Genomic DNA, 21,605 nt, shown 5'->3' on the forward strand with positions numbered 1-21,605 from the left:
TAAAAAAGAAAATTCTATGTTAGTTTAAAAGATGTGGATTGAGTTAAGTACCAAATCAATTTCTAGAGAGCAATGTGACTTGCCTGAAGCCCAGAAATTGTTGCAGCGCAAAGCGTCCTAGCGGCAAATAGACCAGTGAAAGTTTTTGGGAAACTAAAGCAGAAACAGAGCAACTGGAGTATTTGCCAAATGCGATCTGCCTCAGAATAAACAGCAGGGAGGAATCAACAAACCAATGGCTCAGGGCTTGTAGCTGCACATAATGTGGCGGATGTGCGAGAGGCTAAATGATCGATCTGACATCCGAACAGAAACTGTCTGGAATGTGTCAGACGCCGAATGACACGAAGCACGTGCAGACAGGATCAGAATGCCTGAAGACGACCAGGCAGGCTAGCAGCCATGCACACGCAGAGCGTGGAGGGGAGTGCAAAGCGCAGGTCGCCGGGTACTGGCCATTTTAAGGTGAGGTGTGATTCTCTAAGCAAGCAACGGCACTTCTTTCACACACACACACTCACACACGGGCGCACACTGTCCTGAAGAAAGCATGCATTGAATACATCTGTAAGACAAACACTGGGAGTGGCCCTCACTCCCTGACTGCCAGATCTGTCATCTCCTCCCCTTAGCGTTCCACCTCACTCCCACTGAGCTTTGAGAGAAAAGGGGGTGAATAGGTTGTGGCGAGTCGCACTTCTCAGCGGCAGGGACGTGAACAATAGAACGTGATTGCTCTGTCTCATGAGTCTGTCGACGGTCGTGTGAAAATGCATGCATAGAATGGCTGGCTATATGTATATGTTATTTGTCAGTGGCTGTGTGCGTTTGTGTGTGAGCGGCTGCTTGGGTGTGTGTTGAGTGTGTGTACATGGGTTTGTGGTTGCTTGTGTGTGTTGTGTGGGTGTACATGGGTTTGTGGTTCATCTAGGGATAAGGTGTCTTGTCAGTTCAGGCAGGGAGGCTGTTCAGTTATACCTTGATGTGTTCCAGCAGCTCTCCCAAGGTCATTTCCTGTCCACTCTCACGTCTGCCCTGAACCAGGAAGTCATCCCACAAGGAGTACTCCTTTCCTGCAAACTGTCCATAAAAACATAAAACACACACATGATCAGTTTAGTAGAGGTAGCACATCTTCCCAAAACAAGATCTGCAACAATAGTCAGTGTGGGACTATGACCAGCAGTAACATCAGGTTTCAGCTAGCTGGCCAATGAACCAAACCATGTAGAATGAAAAATACAGCTTGGCTGCAGAGTGCATTGAATCCTATTTCCAAACCATAACAGAAGAAGCCTATTATCGGCCCAACTAGTTCAGATGGGCCCCACATCACTGGGACAACAGCTGACTTAGATCAGCCTAGCTTCTGACAGACATCCTGGGGAGAAGCCAAACACAGACCCCAACCAACCCCTGAGGCTTCCTGGAGAACAGAGGAATATTATTTCTCACATGGCGAGAATAAACTTGATGACATAAATAAAAGGGATAAAGAAATCACGTTTGTGGAACTGTACTTTCCCTTAATGAGACGCATTTAAGTGTTTAAGTTACGCTACAGATTTCTAAGCATCTATTCTGTGCGATTGACAATGACTTGACAACAAAATCACGTTTGTTGGGGACTATAAGCACATACTCCAAAAAAAATGAGTTGAATGTAATAAATACCACACCTCTGTGAATTGGAATCTGCTGGTTCTGCTGTGAAATAACAACAAAGGAATGTTCCAGCAGCTTGGCCAGGGTGCAGATCAAATGCACTAGGAGCGAGGGGCTTTAGTACTGAGTTTTACAGGCCAATTTTCCTTCAGTGTTTCCTGAAGCAATGTAAAAGTCTGCCAGTTCATAAAGAGAATGTCTGTAAGTCTGGCTGTAGGACTGGAACCATTTACTCAAACCAGGAGATACAGGCAGGGCGGAAAATATGGACACAGAGCTGTGTTCTATCCTGTCCAATCTGGGCTGAAGCCCAGGCTCTACTCCCAAAGCACTTCTCATATCTAGGTCTGCATAATATATGAGGAACAAAGCCCAGTGTGGAGATACAACGGAAGAGTAACACGTAAATGTGCCATTATGAAAGTAAAGGCCTATTCATGATTATTGAGTAACCAATAATGGAGGTATTACACTAACAATGCTACGCTGACGCAACCAAACCAGCGCTGTTGGGTCAGGTTGTGTTCATCAGGTTGTGAATCCCAGAGACGGCAAGGTGAAATCAATCAATCAATCAATCAAATGTATTTATAAAGTCCTTTTTACAACAGCAGTTGTCACAAAGTGCTTTACAGAGACACCCGGCCTTAAACCCCAAGGAGCAAACAACAGTAGTGTTGAATTTCAGTGGCTAGGAAAAACTCCCTAAGAAGGCCAAATTTTTGGAAGAAACCTAGAGAGGACCCAGGCTCAGAGGGGTGACCAGTCCTCTTCTGGCTGTGTCGGGTTATACCTTGAAATATCTGTTGTTCTGTCATTGATCAAGACCCTATTTGGACCCAAGGTCTCTTGCACCTCTCTAATTTGGTTTGAGTTTAAAGCAGAGGTTTTGGTTGGACCATGTGTGTAATTGACTTTAAATCTGGGTTCACGTCATGATGAAACACCTACACCCAGAGACATGGATCTCAGAAAGTATTTAATGAAGTGCCAAGTTTATATAAATAAGTGACAACACGATTGCACACAAATCTAAATTGGAGAAGCATCTAGCTTTTGCAATATGCTATACGAGGGGCTACACAAAAAACACACAAAAAACAACAAGAAATAGTCCATCATTTTGCATGATCCTTTTGCATGAGCCTTGACTAACTCTCCTTTCAATTTTGATAACCAGGCTTGAAAGAGTTGTCACAATTTGTTTGGCATAACCACACCCCCCAGCGCAAAAAGTATATAACAGCTAAGATATTCCAGCGTTTTGGTCGATAAATTTGACAACCCTGCCACAGACCATCATAATGCAATGGCCTGTTTCTCTACGGGCTCAGAATGAATCCAAGAACTCCAAACAGAGACACAAGCTTCATCTTAGTGATCTAGTTAAACCTCAGCAAACATAAACATTCCTGCTCCAATGGCCACCAGACAGACATCACACTCCAGCGGCGTCACATGAACCAGCTGTGTACCATCAACATCATAATCCTATCTCTGGATCCATGAGTACGCAACTTGAAGGGTCCAGTCACCTGAACCTGGCTCTGCTAGGGAGCTTTGCTCACAGAGGAATGTGTCAGAATGTGTCACTTTCTGGGCCTAACCAGTGCTGGCTCAAAGTCTTTTGACAGATGAAAACTTGGCCTGGGAGAAGTATACCAAACATACAGTAGAACCTGGATCCAATTATCTGTGCTTCAGCAGCCAGGAGGAACAGTTAGACAGAGTATCTCCTACTGCCTGCTGGGGAAAAGGTCATGAAGATAAACTGGTAGTCTGCTGCCTCTTGGTGTGTGTAGCAAACCATTTATTAATCATTATTATACTCACATCACTGTATAGAATGGTAGTCTAGATGTACACTTTTTGGATTGATGGCTGCTCTGAGAGTCATGGAGAGTTACAGAACTGTATGCTTTGTCATAATGCCAGTGTAACTTTATGAAACTCTGCCATAAAGGTAGGAACCAACACTGACATTCTGTCATAAATTAAGGAACAAAACAAAAAGGAACTGTTTGAAATCAAAGGGAATGTAAAATCTAAATACGGACGCTCTGAGCCTTTGCAGTCCAACCCGAGCAATGTTTGTAATTTAGCCCTTTGTATGTAGATGGTTCAGAATGTAAACCGGCTATTTTTACTCTGCCTCCCTCCCTTTCCCTCTCGCAGGCCTCTCAGAGAACTCCACAAGGAGCCTTCAGCCAATCAGCCTCCACATCAGTCTGAATATGTGGCCAGGTGTGACGTCACCCCTCACTGCCTTAGAGGGGCACAAACACAAGAAGGAATGGTGGAACCACAACTGCTGGAAACAATTACAGAGGTTTCAGACTCCCACTACCCCCAACCCACCTCCCAAATTGTATTTGAATTCCCATAATAGAAAACACAATTGTCCCCAATGAACTGTAAACCGAAAGAAAGGTATCCAAAATGGCCGACAATGGCATTACGCTCCTGTTTTGCTGGCTCCAGTGAAGCCACAAATTGTATTAAACAAAGAAACCAACACGATGTAGGACGGCCTCCCCTACTTGAAGGCATGATGGCAGGCCTTTGTCTGTACTGCCTTACAGTATAACCTGCACGACTCCTGATTGGTTGAATCTGCCGGACAAAGGCTCTTAAAGCAGGCTGAGTTTGAGTTAACCCTGTAACTGTCAAGGGACTGTGCTCAGAAGGGCACTGCTTGGCAGACACCCAAAGAGCAGCAACCCATATATGGTGGTACGTTAGAAATACACATACGACAAGTGTGAATCTACAGCGTAAACAAGAGGACTGATGTTGGACGAGAGCGTGCTGTTCATGTCAAACAGCGCTCCTCTGGAGTCTGTCCTGACGTCTCTGCTTCGGTCTTCTTTCAGACAGATTTAGTGCAAAGCCGGTTAGAACCGGACCTGCTGTTGAGCTGGGATGTTAAATCAAACTACAATTGTATTTGTCACGTGTTTTGTTAACCAGCAGGCGTAGACAGTAAAACACTTACAGGACCTTTTCTGACAGTGCAGAGCGAGAAAGTATGAGAAACGTATAAGATAAGGAAAAGGTATTACAAAGGAATACAAAAAATACAAAAACTGTAACAAACGGAATAAGTTCAGAACTAATAATGAATAGGAATCATCATGACAATCGCGCAGCTGTATACACGGAGTGCCAGAACATAGAGTCATTGTACAGGGTTAGGATGCCATTGAGGTTTATATAGTGGATGAGGTCTGCGTGAACCCAAATCAAGGGGTCATTTTTTTGTTTTCAATTAATTCTCCACAGTTGGAAGAAATTATGGAAAAGACATAATGTACGAATGAAGAGGAGATCACACACGTACACAAAATAGTAGAATTGCTCAGGGGTTGGTTAGTCAGATGCAGTGCCATCTTGTGTGGGACAGAGACCTGATAGATTCTACATGACCCAACATGAGATGGCCAGTTGATTCCAGTCTCTGTAACGTGCAGGTTTCCATGTGGCCCTCTCTGTTCATGGAGCAGAGCCAACATTCTCATGTGTTATTCTCATATCAGAGCCTGCTTTATAACTAGGTCTTTCTACTTGCACATGTCTTCACAGTTGTTGCCAGAACAACTGAGTATGTACAGTATATCATAGGATTACACACACAAATGTTAAATTATTATCTATGCTTCCAAAAATGTTGGCATGCATTTCCCCCTTCATCCATGTGATCAAGTGTGAGACCACGAATGGATATTGTCAGTATTTGTTACCCATATTACATTTGAGTCATTTAGCCAATCGCTATTACAACGAATACTTGTCTTCTGAAATAAAACCCACAACGCTGGAATTGTTCCTCCACTGACTGATTGTTGCTTTCCTCCCTTCGAACCCTTGGAAAGTTCCAATCCTGGAAAGGACGTGTGGATAGGAAATGTGGAAAAAGCGGATTCAAACAGGGTGTGGCAAATATGAAAACTCTTCTAGCGAGGGACTCGAGTTTGATGCACATGACTGTACACGACAGAGGGTGGCTACCTAGAAGATGACATGGTTTGCCTGCTTATCAAATGAACACTCCTCGACCACTCAACCATTTCTGGGTTGGAGAGAGCAGAGGTCAAGGAGAGGACCATCCTTTTCCCCAAATGAGAATCTCTAACTGTGAGTGTGCTGTAACGTGTCTCCTATCCTCTCTGACAGGAAGCTGGGCGGGACATCCCCTGTTACTTCCTCAGGAAAAGGAAAACAGGACGAGAGCGGCGGTGGCTTCCAGGAAAAATCAGGCAGGAAATCAGGAATGGTCCTCTATAGACATTTCAGGATTTCTGTTCCCCGCTCCGTCACAGCACCGGTCCAATTCAGATGCAAACATGAGTGTATAGATCCAGCGATGCATACCGTCCACTTTACTACACACAGGAAGACACCCCACTCGATAACCAGACAAAGCCAGACGTAAACATGTGAACATAGAACCGCCATTCATTAGCAGACCGGATACACAACCTAATGAATAGGTACACATACACACACACTTAGTATGAGAGATGACAGAGCTCCGCGATAAAGCCCAGAAATAGCAACAATTCTTGACAGCTGATATAAATGTTAAGTAAACACATAGTTACACAGGACGTTTATGGGAAGCTCGGCCAATACGTCCAGTGAACCCCAGCATTGGACTGATAAGGCAACCAGAGCCAGAGGAGAAACGTGTGTTTCTGCCATTTTGAAAAGACCACTGTTTGGGACTGTAATCACGATGTAAGGCAGCAATCTAGCTTTTCACACAATGGCTCATTTTCTCAGGCAGGAAGCTGGCTCAGCAGGCTAACCTTGATAAGTCCTCCTTCCTGCAGCATGCCGAAACAGCAGACATGGCCATTTTACACCGCAGCCACAGAGAGACTTTTTTTTTAAGTGTGTCCTTTCTTCCTTTGAACATTTTGTGGGCTTTAGGGAAGACAGACGAAATGGGATCAGTGTGGTCTTTTGGATCTTAGCAGAGCAGCCAGCCATCCTGTATTCATCCTCTTCTCTGTTCTGGGGCCTTTCTCTCGTTTTTTCTTTCCTCTCCTCTTTTTTTCTCGCTCTCAAACCAGAGAGAGAAGTCTTGAACTTTTTCAGGTACATCCACACTCCCAGTCATTATGGGATGGAAGAAGTTTTAGGAAACACCTGTCTCTGGGCAGTGCCTTCTTTTGGCTGATGTTAGCAGTGGAACTAGCAAAATAAGTGAACAATCAATTTCCTCTTCTAGCCGCTGAGCGCATCATGGCGGTATGACAAACACTCCACTCACGTCCTTTCTGCGTCACACTGACAGCACAGCGGCACACCATGTGTGTGAATGTCAATAACTGCCCAAGGCCCTGTGAAAGAGACACCGTCTCTTTACAGATTTCTTTCACATGCTACTTCTGAAACGAGTGTGAACGACCATTTATAACGAAAATGCGAAGACACACTTCCGGGTGGTGGACTGTTTTGATTGAGGTTCCCCTGAGAGGAATGAAGCAGGCAGATGGCAGCCTAAAAAGGCTAATAGTCCAAACGTCTCCACACTCCTTACTCTCATGCCAACACTAAAAAACTTTCCAGTGTACCCGCCTCCTCAGTCAACAAATACCTGACAAACCTATTTTCAATGACCGCCTGGCAAACATCGTATGGCACAATAGGGACGAAGACTCGATCTGCACACAACCACGCATTAGTTGTATTGCTTGTGTTGTTTGTATTGTCATATTTCTTCTGTTGGTTTTTAAATGGTTTCATTTTCAAGATGGATAGTGTTGTTTTCCCCTGGAACCCGGGAAGAAAAGAGAAAAGCTATCGGGGATTTGAATAAACGCAAACAATCGTGACAAGAAAGACGCCAAATTAGACCAAATGGTTAAATATTCGAACACACCTAGGGTCTGGTCTCAAACAGACTGCCAGTTTACACTAAATGTAAATTCACCAATTCAAGGGACAGGAGGGGCCAACCAGGAGGGAGTCAGGCATGGCAGGCTGAATGGAGAGGAGTCCCTCAGGGGACGGTTTTTAACACCCAGACTAAAAGCGACAGCAGCCAGTCAGACCTCCATTGACGTGTTAAAGAGCAAACAGAAGCTCAGAAGACGGTCTTTCAAATGAGCAGATAGCGGCACTCCATCTGACTGTGACGACCCGAGGCAGAAGGCCTGAGTCAACAAAATCTGCTCCTTGCAAATGGTGCGTTCTGGATCCTCCTCTTCTTTGACAGGTTGGGTCCTGTAGACACCAAATAAGCAAATGGTTTGAACTAAAATAAACGAGTGAGTGAAAGAGATTTGTATGTAATGCTACTTTAAAGCCGGAAGATTGTTTTGAGGTTACAATGATTCTAGAAGGATTTTCCCACTTTTTTTTCCAAAACTCCCCGTCTTTGCGTGTGGTTTAGTATCTACAGGATCTGTTTAGAGTGCCAGCAAAGATCACTAGGGGGGGTTCCCTGCATTACACTTTTAAGTTGTGGGATTAAATCCAATTGGAATATTACCAATATTTGTAATTATTTTGCGAAGTAATTCAACATGAGTGCATTCATTTACATACGCCATCACAACAGTACTTGTTATATGGTTGTGTATTGCAATTTCCCTGGCAACTGATCTCCTCCAATTGCAATACAGTAGGTCTATGTTGTCACACAACACTCCATACAGTGATTTGACCACACAACAGCAATGCGTTTCAATAGATAAATGGGTCTTATCAGTAGCAAAGTCATCAGCATTCTCTGATGTTTGACACCATGCTAAATATGTCTGCACAGCTGTACGTGATGCTGTAGGCCTTTGCCTCACCATTTATATGGAATTGTACTGACACTGAAGCTAGCAAGCCAAAGCCAGTAGAATGAACTATGACTGACATTACTGCCTGATGAAATAAAAACATGTAACTACAGAGGACCGCTCAGGGCTACGCTACTGTAAGCCTTGTGTCTCTGACTTTAGTCCCCCAAACTCCCGCTGTTGGAAACATGTGAGCATTAGTCATATCATTAGGAAAATACTCAAATGATAAACACACATTAAGCATGACTTCAAATTAAGAGGAAATTCCCAACTAAGTCTGTGAGTGGTATGCTGGATAAATACCCAGGAGGCATTGTGGTGAGGAAAGGAAGCTGTAAACGTGTGTTAGTTGCTGGCATCCACTTTAGATGGGTGAAACAGCCGTGCAACCGCAAGTCAGGGTGTGTAGCCTAAAGCTTTCCTAGAGGGGTCACACACAACCTCTGTCAATGCCCGTTGAGCTGTGAGGTCATTAAGGCAGAGCTCCTGTAATTTTGGAAAAATATTTAATATCATGTTCGACCTTATGGCTTCTGGAAACAAACAACTTCCTTGTGAGGAAAGGGACCTATGATCTAACTCTAATGACTTTAGATCATGAAGTTCATGTTACACAACCTTAGGTTACGAGATTACCTCGTAATGTAGGAGTGGACACACAAGGAGTGGACACACTTCTCACATTTTTTTTTCAAGGCTTTTATTGACAGTAGGAATTATGGGGAAAGAGTGAAATGGAGCCATGGTGGTGAGGGTTAGAGACGGTTATGTCCAACTTTCGGAATACAAGGTCCGACAATGCAAATTGGTATAATTGTGAGCGGACCTACCACACACGGAGATCTTGTGACTAACAATAGACTTCAAGGGCTACCAACTCGCAGCTGAAATTCGTTTTGCCCATGCAATCTCTGTAATTGGTGATAAATAAGTATTTATTTCAAATGTCCATTTGGACGAGCAGAGTCTACATTCTCCTTGTCCGACATTTTCTATAATTGTCATGGACAAGCGTTAATGTCAAACCCTGATTTTGACCTCCAACTCCAGTCACAATTGAGGGCAGCAGTGTATTCTGACGGTAAATGTAATGCTGGAACCACACTGAGAAAAAACATCTAAATGGAGTTGACGGGTGGTCGTCTGATTCATGACAGCCTGAGGTTAGGCGCCAGCTCAGAGGTCAGCGACTTGCCTGGAACACATTTCTAATGCCTTGTCACATTAGGACCCAGTGGATATTTATGTTTCTGTCCTGACTGGTTGGCCCATGGTTGGCACCTGTTGAGAACAAATGCATTATCGAGGTCTGCGTAAAAAAGCGCGAAGTCAGCGTGAACCAGCGTTAATGACACTGACAGTGCAGATGGCATCAAAATAACAAGTCATGGCAAATGCAAACTTGTGCTACAGTCCAGTGATAACACTCCGAGTTTCACGCACATATGTGGCTCAACAGCAGAGACTAGACACATTCTCCAACAGAGGCATGACCAGTGACATGGCAAAGATCTAGTCCGTAAAGTGGCAGATGATGTTTTTCTCACATCTGATATTTAAGTTAAAGGACTCGGTCACAAAAGCTAAAGGACATTTTGCATAACACCTCACTACTTACAGAGAGTACATTAATAATTTCAGAAATATAACATACCATATTCATGTGTTATCTTAGCTCTAACTTTTATTTGTTATACACTGTGCAAAAGTCAATTCATAGAACAACTAAATCACACATCTGGTCTCGATGAACAAAATGTATTAAAGATCAAAATCTTTATTGTACATTGTGAAATTTGTTGAGAACAAAATGACGTAACAAAGGTAATTGGAAACCAAAATCACCAACTGTCTGAGGGCTGGATTCAAACTTCAAAAATTAAAGTAAACAATTAAAATCACAGGCTGTTCCAACTGGCGTGAATTTCCTCACGACAACTCATATTGTGTCTCAGTAGTGTGTATGGCCCCCACCTGCCTGTATGCACTCCTGACAACATCTGGGCATGCTACTGATGAGACGGTGGATGGTGTCCTGGGGGATCTCCTCCCAGACCTGGATCAGGGCATCAGAGAGCTCCTCGACAGTCTGTGGCGCTACTCAGTGGCGTTGTATGCACCGATACATAACGTCCCAGAGGTTCTCAATTGGATTCAGGTCTGTGGAACGTGAGGGCCAGTCAATGGCATCAATGCCTTCGTCATCCACACTCTGGCCACATGAGGCCGGGCATTGTCCTGCACCAGGTGGAACCCAGGGCCCACTGCACCAGTGTAAGGTATGACAATGGGTCTGAGGATTTCTTCCCGGTACCTAAAAGCAGTCAGGGTATCATTGGCTAGCATGAGGAGGTCTATGTGACCCTTCAAGGATATGCTTCCCCAGACCATCACTGACCCACCGCCAAACCAGTTATGTTGGATGATGTTGCAGCCAGCCATGGCGTCTCCAGACTCTTTCACATCTGTAACTAGTGCTCATTGTCAACCTGATCTCATCTGTGAAAAGAGCAGGGCGGCAATTCTGGTATTCTCTGGCAAATACCAATCGAGCTGCACGGTGCTGGGCTGTGAGCACAGGTCCAACTTGTAGACGTCGGTCAATCATGCCACCCTCATGGAGTCTGTTTCTGACAGTTTGGTCAGAAACATGCACAACAGTAGCCTGCTGGAGGTCATTTTGTAGGGCTCTGGAAGTGCTCCTCCTGCTGCTGGGTATCAGTCCTGCTGCTGGGTTAATGTGCCATCTAGGAAGAGCTAGACTACCTGTGCAACCTGAATGGGCTGCAGGTACCGCCTCATGCTACCAGTAGTGACAAGGACACTAGCAAAACACAAAACTAGAGAAGAATCAGTCAGGAAGGATAATGAGAGAGCAATTGTCTATGGCCACCAACTGCAAAGCCATTCCCTTTTTGGGGGTTGTCTTGTTGTTGCCTCTCCAGCGCCCCTGTTGTCACTTTCATTTGCAGCAAAACAGGTGACACTGATTCACAATCGCTTATGCTTCTTAACTGGAAAGATTGATATCCCTGAAGTTTAACTGACTTGGTGTTATACTGTGATGATTACGTGTTCCCTTAATTTTTTTGAGCAGTATATTACATACATACACATAAAAAAGCCAATGGCCTTGGTGCCCACACAAATTAAGCACCTCCTTAAGGTCAAGTAGTCTAGCCCCGAAAATAGTGTGTACTGTTCCAAAGTAGTTAAAGGTTTACCTGTGTTTGATTTGATACAGAGGGAGAGGTACTGATTGTTACTGCAGACATGCAAGTTAATCAAAATACTTGAAACTTAATCTTAAAAGTAAAAAGGACAAGTGTGCAAAATGTTAATGTCAAGCCCTGAAAATGAACAAAGTTGCAGAAAATATAAATGCATGTTATGTATGCTGAACATTGATTTATTTATTACTTTTAATTGGACACAATCCAAAAATATGAATCCAGAAGTAGCAGACTGAGAATGATTTCACATATCTGTAGTCCTGGGCAAAACCTTGCAAATAAACAGCTACCCTATCATACTGCATAACAATAGAGAAAACATATTTCAGTCATATGAATCCCTAACATACACTCACCTATAAGATTATTAGGAACACCTGTTCAATTTCTCATTAATGCAATTAACTAATCAACCAATCACATGGCAATTGCTTCAATGCATTTAGGGGTGTGGTCCTGGTCAAGACAATCTCCTGAACTCCAAACTGAATGTCAGAATGGGAAAGAAAGGTGATTTAAGCAATTTTGAGCGTGGCATGGTTGTTGGTGCCAGACGGGCCGGTCTGAGTATTTTACAATCTGCTCAGTTACTGGGATTTTCACGCACAACCATTTCTAGGGTTTACAAAGAATGGTGTGAAAAGGGAAAAACATCTAGTATGTGGCAGTCCTGTGGGCGAAAATGCCTTGTTGATGCTAGAGGTCAGAGGAGAATGGGCCGACTGACTCAAGCTGATAGAAGAGCAACTTTGACTGAAATAACCACTCGTTACAACCGAGGTATGCAGCAAAGCATTTGTGAAGCCACAACACGCACAACTTTGAGGTGGATGGGCTACAACAGCAGAAGACCCCACCGGGGACCACTCATCTCCACTACAAATAGGAAAAAGAGGCTACAATTTGCACGAGCTCACCAAAATTGGAGAGTTGAAGACTGGAAGAATGTTGCCTGGTCTGATGAGTCTCGATTTCTGTTGAGACATTCAGATGGTAGAGTCAGAATTTGGCGTCAACAGAATGAGAACATGGATCCATCATGCCTTGTTACCACTGTCCAGGCTGGTGGTGGTGGTGTAATGGTGTGGGGGATGTTTTCTTGGCACATTTTAGGCCCCTTAGTGCCATTTGGGCATCGTTTAAATGCCACGGCCTACCTGAGCATTGTTTCTGACCATGTCCATCCCTTTGTGACCACCATGTACCAATCCTCTGATGGCTACTTCCAGCAGGATAATGCACCATGTCACAAAGCTCGAATCATTTCAAATTGGTTTCTTGAACATGACAATGAGTTCACTGTACTGAAATTGCCCCCACAGTCACCAGATCTCAACCCAACAGAGCATCTTTGGGATGTGGTGGAACAGGAGCTTCGTGCCCTGGATGTGCATCCCACAAATCTCCATCAACTGCAAGATGCTATCCTATCAATATGGGCCGACATTTCTAAAGAATGCTTTCAGCATCTTGTTGAATCAATGCCACTTAGAATTAAGGCAGTTCTGAAGGCGAAAGGGGGTCAAACACAGTATTAGTATGGTGTTCCTAATAATCCTTTAGGTGAGTGTAAATCACCTTGACCTACAAACACTGCAGTGCTTCCTGTTTGATACGAATTACTTCCTACTTTTTAAAATGTTTATGGTGCATTTGAGAATTGCCACCACATGCCGCTTTGTGACTTATGTGTGATACTTCCCTGGTTACAGACAGATACCTGACATTGGTCACCAGGTTGTACACCCAAATACGGATCGTGGAATGAGGAAGGTGTGAAAGACGTCTCCTAACTTCTGCATTTTGGATCACTGTCCTCATTCAACGAAGAGACCAAAATACCACACAGCTTTGGAAGCCCTCAAATATTGCAGTGGCTAGTCTAACTGAATCACGTCTTTGCATGACTTCTAAAACCAACACCCATGCCAAACCTTCTTTTAGTTCAGTTAATACCGGTGTTGAAATACTTTGATTCTAGACTATATACTCAAAATACTTGATACACTGAATTTCTTTTTTTGATAAATCGGCAGCAATTACTACAAATGTGTTAGTTTGCTTTTCCATTATAATGTATTGAGTGTAGACTGATGGCAAAAAATCTGATAATTAAAAATGAATTCAACAACACAACAAATTGAAAGAGAAAGGGTCTGAATGCTTTCTGAAGGCATGGTACCATGTTTCCGGAGTTGGTCTCAAGCCCCTATCTGACTGTCCTTCAGCTGACTCTGTTGACCAGCATCAAAACATCTGGCTTAAAACAGGCTGTTCATTATGGTCTGCCCTCTCTGTTTATCTGGGATTAACCCTGACACACACACACACACACACACACACTGCCACCGAAAAACATTTGCTTATCAACCGGTCGACTAAGTCAAGCAAAAGAGTTCCATGTCACTATTGTAATGCTACAGCGCTTTGATCCAATAAAATAGTGTGAGCGTGTTTCATTGTCCAAATTCCTGTCAGAGGCATAAATTCTAGCCTCCCTAAAGAGTAATATCCTATAAGCAACCTCTACAAATACTAGTTATACAGTGAGGATGTGTTTTTTTATTTTTTTACAATGTTGACTTTAAGGCTCTTTTGCTGACTCATAGAACTGCAACCCCCCCCCCATTATTATGACTTACTGCTTTTAAGGAACTTTACAACAGGAAAAACAGGCATCTACATGCCTATTTCTTTCCGAAAAAAATTACACATCTATTTCTTGAGAACAAAATAATTTTCATGTTTCGCTGTTATGTTTGGAGACATGCAACCATTGTCATTTTAATAACAGTGTTTAATGTAGTTAAGTAGAATTCCCTAGGTCTTTTCCATTTTATATGAGATTTTTCCATCACACCATAAACACACCAGGTTTTCCTGATTAGCAGCCATAATTACCATCTGAAACTACAACCACCAGACCTCCACAGGTTTTTTCAATCGCTACATTACTGTGTTGTTTAAAGCAAATAAAGATATGTGCACTGTTATTTTCCATTACAGAGATCTATATTGTTAGCAGTCTATCCTAAGAATGCATGTTTTAGAGGGCCTTACTTTGGTCCCTTGAAGACACTCAAGTCTTTTAAAATGCTAAACGGGGATTAGAACACAGGACTGATGATTGCTGATAATGGACCTCTGTAGGCTTATGTAGATATTCCATTTAAAATCAGCCGTTTCCAGCTACAACAACCTCTCCTTGAACTGCCACCTTAACGTGGTGGAGGGGTTTGAGTACCCGAGTGACCCTAGGAGCTATGTTGTCTGGGGCTATATGCCCCTGGTAGGGTCTCCCAAGGCAAACAGGTCCTAGGCGATGGGTCAGACTAAGAGCAGTTCAAAAACCCCTTAATGAAGAAGAAAATTGTGTGTCCTGTGACGTCGCCCGGCATGGCGCAGCCGGGGCCCCACCCTGGAGCCAGGCCCGGGGTTGGGGCTCGTTCGCGAGCGCCTGGTGGCCGGGCCTTTCCCCATGGGGCCCGGCCGGGCCAAGCCCGAACGAGCGACATGGGGCCGCCCTCCCGTGGGCTCACCACCCACAGGAGGGACCATAAGGGGCCGGTGCAGAGAGGATCGGGCGGCAGTCGAAGGCGGGGGCCTAGACAACCCGATCCCCGGACACGGAAACTAGCTCTAGGGACGTGGAATGTCACCTCGCTGGCGGGGAAGGAGCCTGAGATGGTCCGTGAGGTTGAGAGGTTCCGACTAGAGGTAGTCGGGATCACCTCTACGCACGGCTTGGGCTCTGGAACCACACTCCTTGAGAGAGGATGGACTCTTCACCACTCTGGAGTTGCCCATGGTGAGAGGCGGCGGGCTGGTGTGGGTTTGCTTATAGCTCCCCAGCTCTGCCGCCATGTGTTGGAGTTTACCCCGGTGAACGAGAGGGTCGTTTCCCTGCGCCTACGGGTCGGGGATAGGTCTCTCACTGTTGTTTGTGCCTACGGGCCGAACGGCAGTGCAGAGTACCCGACCTTCTTGGAGTCTCTGGGAGGGGTGCTGGAAAGTGCTCCGACTGGGGACTCTATCGTTCTACTGGGGGACTTCAACGCCCACGTGGGCAACGACAGTGATACCTGGAGGGGCGTGATTGGGAGGAACGGCCCCCCTGATCTGAACCCGAGCGGTGTTCAGTTATTGGACTTCTGTGCTAGTCACAGTTTGTCCATAACGAACACCATGTTCAAGCATAAGGGTGTCCATCAGTGCACGTGGCACCAGGACACCCTAGGCCGCAGGTCGATGATCGACTTTGTTGTCGTTTCATCTGACCTGCGGCCATATGTCTTGGACACTCGGGTGAAGAGAGGGGCGGAGCTGTCAACTGATCACCACCTGGTTGTGAGTTGGATCCGATGGCGGGGGAGGAAGCTGGACAGACTCGGCAGGCCCAAGCGTACTGTAAGGGTCTGCTGGGAACGTCTGGCCGAGTCTCCTGTCAGAGAGATCTTTAACTCCCACCTCCGGCAGAGCTTTGACTGGATCCCGAGGGAGGTTGGAGATATTGAGTTCCGAGTGGACCATGTTCTCCACCGCCATTGTTGAAGCGGCCGCTCGGAGCTGTGGCCGTAAGGTCTCCGGTGCCTGTCGAGGCGGCAATCCTCGAACCCGGTGGGGGACACCGGAAGTAAGGGATGCCGTCAAGCTGAAGAAGGAGTCCTATCAGGCCTGGTTGGCTTGTGGGACTCCAGAGGCAGCTGACGGGTACCGACAGGCCAAGCGGACTGCAGCCCGGGTGGTTGTGGAGGCAAAAACTCGGGCCTGGGAGGAGTTCGGTGAGGCCATGGAGAAGGACTATCGGCTGGCCTTGAAGAGATTCTGGCAAACCATCCGGCGCCTCAGGAGAGGGAAACAGTGCCCTACCAACGCTGTTTACAGTAGAGGTGGGCAGCTGTTGACCTCAACTGGGGATGTCGTCGGGCGGTGGAAGGAGTACTTCGAGGATCTCCTCAATCCCGCCGTCACGTCTTCCATTGAGGAAGCAGAGGATGAAGGCTCAGAGGTGGACTCGTCCATCACCCGGGCTGAAGTCACCGAGGTGGTTAAGAAACTCCTCGGTGGCAAGGCACCGGGGGTGGATGAGATCCGCCCTGAGTACCTCAAGTCTCTGGATGTTGTGGGGCTGTCTTGGCTGACACGCCTGTGCAACATCGCGTGGCAGTCGGGGACAGTGCCTCTGGGATGGCAGACCGGGGTGGTGGTCCCTCTTTATAAGAAGGGGGACCGGAGGGTGTGTTCCAACTATAGGGGGATCACACTTCTCAGCCTCCCCGGGAAAGTCTATGCCAGGGTTCTGGAGAGGAGAATACGGCCGATAGTAGAACCTCGGATTCAGGAGGAACAGTGTGGTTTTCGTCCAGGCCGTGGAACACTGGACCAGCTCTATACCCTCTACAGGGTGATGGAGGGTTCATGGGAGTTTGCCCAACCAGTCCACATGTGTTTTGTGGATTTGGAGAAGGCATTCGACTGTGTCCCTCGCGGCATCCTGTGGAGAGTGCTTCGGGAATATGGGGTCCTGGGTCCTTTGCTAAGGGCTGTCAGGTCCCTGTACGACCGAAGCAGGAGCTTGGTCCGCATTGCCGGCAGTAAGTCAGACTTGTTCCCTGTGCATGTTGGACTCCGGCAGGGCTGCCCTTTGTCACCGGTTCTGTTCGTAATTTTTATGGACAGAATTTCTAGGCGCAGCCAGGGGCCGGAGGGTGTCAGGTTTGGGGACCACACGATTTCGTCTCTGCTCTTTGCGGATGATGTTGTCGTGTTGGCCCCTTCAAGCCAGGACCTTCAGCATGCACTTGGACGGTTTGCAGCCGAGTGTGAAGCGGTGGGGATGAAAATCAGTACCTCCAAATCCGAGGCCATGGTCCTCAGTCGGAAAAGGGTGGCTTGCCCACTTCAGGTTGGTGGAGAGTGCCTGCCTCAAGTGGAGGAGTTTAAGTATCTAGGGGTCCTGTTCACGAGTGAGGGAAGGATGGAACGGGAGATTGACAGACGGATCGGTGCAGCTTCTGCAGTAATGCGGTCGATGTATCGGTCTGTCGTGGTGAAGAAAGAGCTGAGCCGCAAGGCGAAGCTCTCGATTTACCGGTCAATCTACGTTCCTACTCTCACCTATGGTCATGAGCTTTGGGTCATGACCGAAAGGACAAGATCCCGGATACAGGCGGCCGAAATGAGCTTTCTCCGCAGGGTGGCTGGGCGATCCCTTAGAGATAGGGTGAGAAGCTCGGTCACCCGGGAGGAGCTCAGAGTAGAGCCGCTGCTCCTCCACATCGAGAGGGGTCAGCTGAGGTGGCTTGGGCATCTGTTTCGGATGCCTCCGGAACGCCTTCCTGGGAAGGTGTTCCGGTCCCGTCCCACCGGGAAGAGACCCCGGGGAAGACCTAGGACACGCTGGAGGGACTATGTCTCCCGGCTGGCCTGGGAACGCCTCGGTGTCCCCCCGGAAGAGCTGGAGGAAGTGTCTGGGGAGAGGGAAGTCTGGGCATCCCTGCTTAGACTGCTGCCCCCGCGACCCGGCCCCGGATAAGCGGAAGATGATGCAATGCAATGCAATGCGTTTCCAGCTACAACAGTCATTTACAACATTAACAATCTCTACACTGTATTTCCCATCAGTCTGATGTTATTTTAATGGACAAAAAAAATTCCTTTACTTTCAAAAACAAGAACATTTTGAAATTACCCCAAACTTTAGAATGGTAGTGTAAATCCACACACTCACATATCTGGAAATCCCCAAAACTATGAAGTATTTCTTCATAGTGGTGATACAAAGAAGGGAGTTTTTGGTTAAACAGCTATAGGTCAGAATCAAACCCAAGCTGCCGCGAGATATGTTCACCAGAGGCATGGTGGGATATGTTCACCAGAGGCATGGTGGGATATTTTCACCAGAGGCATGGTGGGATATTTTCACCAGAGGCATGGTGGGATATGTTCACCAGAGGCATGGAGGGATATGTTCACCAGAGGCATGGTGGGATATGTTCACCAGAGGCATGGTGGGATATGTTCACCAGAGGCATGGTGGGATATGTTCACCAGAGGCATGATCGGATATGTTCAGAGTTCAGAGGCATCATTTTATAACGTTTACAAAAACAACAAAAAGGAGGGGGGTCTTCTGATGTGAGTTGGTAAAGGGTTTTGGATCGTGCCTAGACACATTTTCACTATGCACTGGAGTTAATGGCAAGTGATGAAAGCAAAGTGCAACAACCAATTTTATCCTTAGCAAAACAAAATATCAACAAACTGAAAGAACAAGAGTAAATATAAGGCCATGTGTAAAAAAATAAAACGCCTGAGAGTCCCGTTTAACCAAAGCAAGGACATGTTAAGCCTGTCTTGTATCCCCCAGGCCCGCCTAACCTTGTTCTGCGGTGGAGGTCTGAGTGAGTCTGATTAATCAGTCTCATCTGGAGTACACATCAAAGACTGCAGGGGGGGCCTCTCATCACCTGTCACTTACTGTAAGTCCTGCTGGGTGGGTGTGTCCTTGTGTCTGTGTGTACCAACATGTGATACAATATCAGTGGCGTTAACCCCACCAGTTACTGTGCTTGTTAGCAAATGTAGCAGCAGCAGATAAGCTAATTAGCCCACTAATGAGAGTTGGGCCTGGGGCCTGGGGCCCAACTGGACTGGCCTATCTCCCCGATACACTTCGGCCCTTTAACCCCGACACCTCCGCATGATCAGAGGAACGCACACAAAGGGGTATTTTACACAAAGGATAGTGTATTTTAATAAATCCCACGTGTTTCTCCGTCTACTCAACGCCGTAAAGAAGAGAGGGCAGACAATAAGACTTCGCCGAAGGTGTCACTCTGGCTTTGTTGGGTCTTTTCTGCACTGCGGCTGTGTGGATTCCGGCAGGAGGTGAGACCATCACAGGGACATCTGTCTTTATTTCGGTCTTCTATGTATTTATTATAATTTTTTATAGGGTCATCATCATCTTCATGATGATAAATTTATATACATAAATGTTAAGCATTGTTGACTGCAAGTAATACTTTTGTTGCCTGTTTTGCCCCATGCATCTTGTGTACACAACTAATAACTTAAAATTGCGCACATCTCTCTCAGTCTGTGTGTTTAGTGGAGAGAGGAGACATGAAAAAACAAACAACCAGCGTCGTTCTGTCCAATTACAGGGCAACTCAAGATAAGTATTGGCTTCAATTCCAAAACATTCCAGTTGAAAAGCATTTCTGTATCAGATGATACAGTTTTAATAGGCTCCTTCAAATACAGCAGGATAGGTTTATACCAGCATTAGCCAATATCAACAGGGCCAGTTTTCACTGAGTTACATTGGGGCATAAAACACGTAAGAAGCCATGTTGGTTAAAAGGACTTATTCCTTCTTCAGGTCTTCAAGAAAACATTTGCATGAAATGAGTCCCATGTAACTAACTTGGTAAGAGCATAGTGCTTTTAATGCCAGGGATGGTTGTTTGATATCCACAGGGGGCCAGTAATAGAAAGTACTAAGATCCATGGCTATAGGAAATAAAAGGCTTTAATAAGGTATCAGTTTTCATCAGATTTCTTTATTTATGTAACAGGTCCAACGAGACCTACTGTAACACTGTTCCCTAATATAGGGCAGAACTTAGCGAAAACATGTCAACACAATAAAGACTAGATATGTACTGTACTGTATTATTACCTTAAGGCCATATTGATTTCACTACAGATATCCATCAGAGGCTCACTTTTCCACATTGAGACAAGAACGGGCAAGACAAATACACTCCCACTGATTTCCATACTAAAGCTCTTAAATCAAAGTATTCCCTCAGACTCTCAAACCTCTACAGTGTGTGTCAACTACAGAACAGCATGTGTCCAATAAGGAAGCCTTACGTAAAGATCATCTTTAAGGAATTAAACCCACGGTTTATAATGATGCAGACCACGTTGTCTTGCAGAGTACAGGGTCCTCGACAAAAAGCAGGGCTCCCACGTTCATTAGTCCTGGTTGTAAAAGAAAAAGCAACCAACCACATGGAAAAGCCAGCTAGGTTGTCGGAAAGGAAACACATGGAAGAGCACAGTGTAGTCAGTTAGGGTTCTGCTCGTGCAGAGCAGAGCTGCGGGGAGTGACGTGTGCGGAAAGAGCTGGACAGGCGCCAGGGTAACAGGGCCTCTTTGATGATGGAAACATCAAGGGTTAATCCCACAAAGCATAGCCTGCAATCACTGCTGTTCTCTCTCCCTCTCTGTCCGCCCCCCCCCCACCTTCCTATTTTGCTCTCTTTTTCTCTTGTTGTCTTTTGCCAGACCACCACAGGCTTTATATCTGTCTACGCTGTACGGACAAGTGGAGATTGGAGATAACGTGAAAAGGCATTATGTAGAGGAGCCATTGAAACACAGCAGAGCTTTATTGTGGTAGCCTTGGCAGACAGTGAGACTCACGTGCATTCTGAGCACACAATGTTAATGATAATATGAAATCAGTCAAGTATTTCAAATAAATTAGGACAACAGTTTAGGTGTTATAAAATTATAATTCCAATCACTATTATTAAGTATAGTAAAGTATTACATAAGTGGGTCCCTATTTTAAATCTATTTAGTACACTAAAGTACAAGTTAAGTGGTTCCAATATCCCATAGGGACACTTTCTACCACATGTTGTACCGTTAAAGCATCATGCAGTCTGGATGCTGCTTGAGCACAACAACTATGTGGACCATTAGGTTGAACATGCGAAAACCAAAATACCCCTTTAAAAATACTTGACTTGGGGAGCAGTGGTTCTGAAACTGTCTTGGATGAGGGAGCCCTTTTTGTAATAATCTAAGCCTGACTCGAGTGAGGAAACAATGGCAGACAGGAGTTTTGCTATGTGGTTTTACTATGACTTCTTCAATGCATGGCTGA

At 45.6% G+C, this 21,605-nt stretch overlaps 1 protein-coding gene across 3 annotated transcripts in view; it reads right to left on the reverse strand.

Annotated features, from left to right (window-relative positions):
- The window catches only part of uba7 (ubiquitin-like modifier activating enzyme 7), a 59,053-nt gene that overhangs the window by 3,464 nt on the left and 33,984 nt on the right, over positions 1 to 21,605 (reverse strand). For all 3 annotated transcript variants that reach the window (XM_034287183.1, XM_034287182.1, XM_034287181.1), the window contains one exon: positions 979 to 1,080. In XM_034287183.1, coding sequence (XP_034143074.1) covers positions 979 to 1,080 — 102 coding nt within the window. The remainder of the gene's footprint in view (positions 1 to 978; positions 1,081 to 21,605) is intronic.

This window comes from Esox lucius, chromosome 17, assembly GCF_011004845.1.
Source record: "Esox lucius isolate fEsoLuc1 chromosome 17, fEsoLuc1.pri, whole genome shotgun sequence".
In the NCBI taxonomy this organism is placed as follows: Eukaryota; Metazoa; Chordata; class Actinopteri; order Esociformes; family Esocidae; genus Esox; species Esox lucius.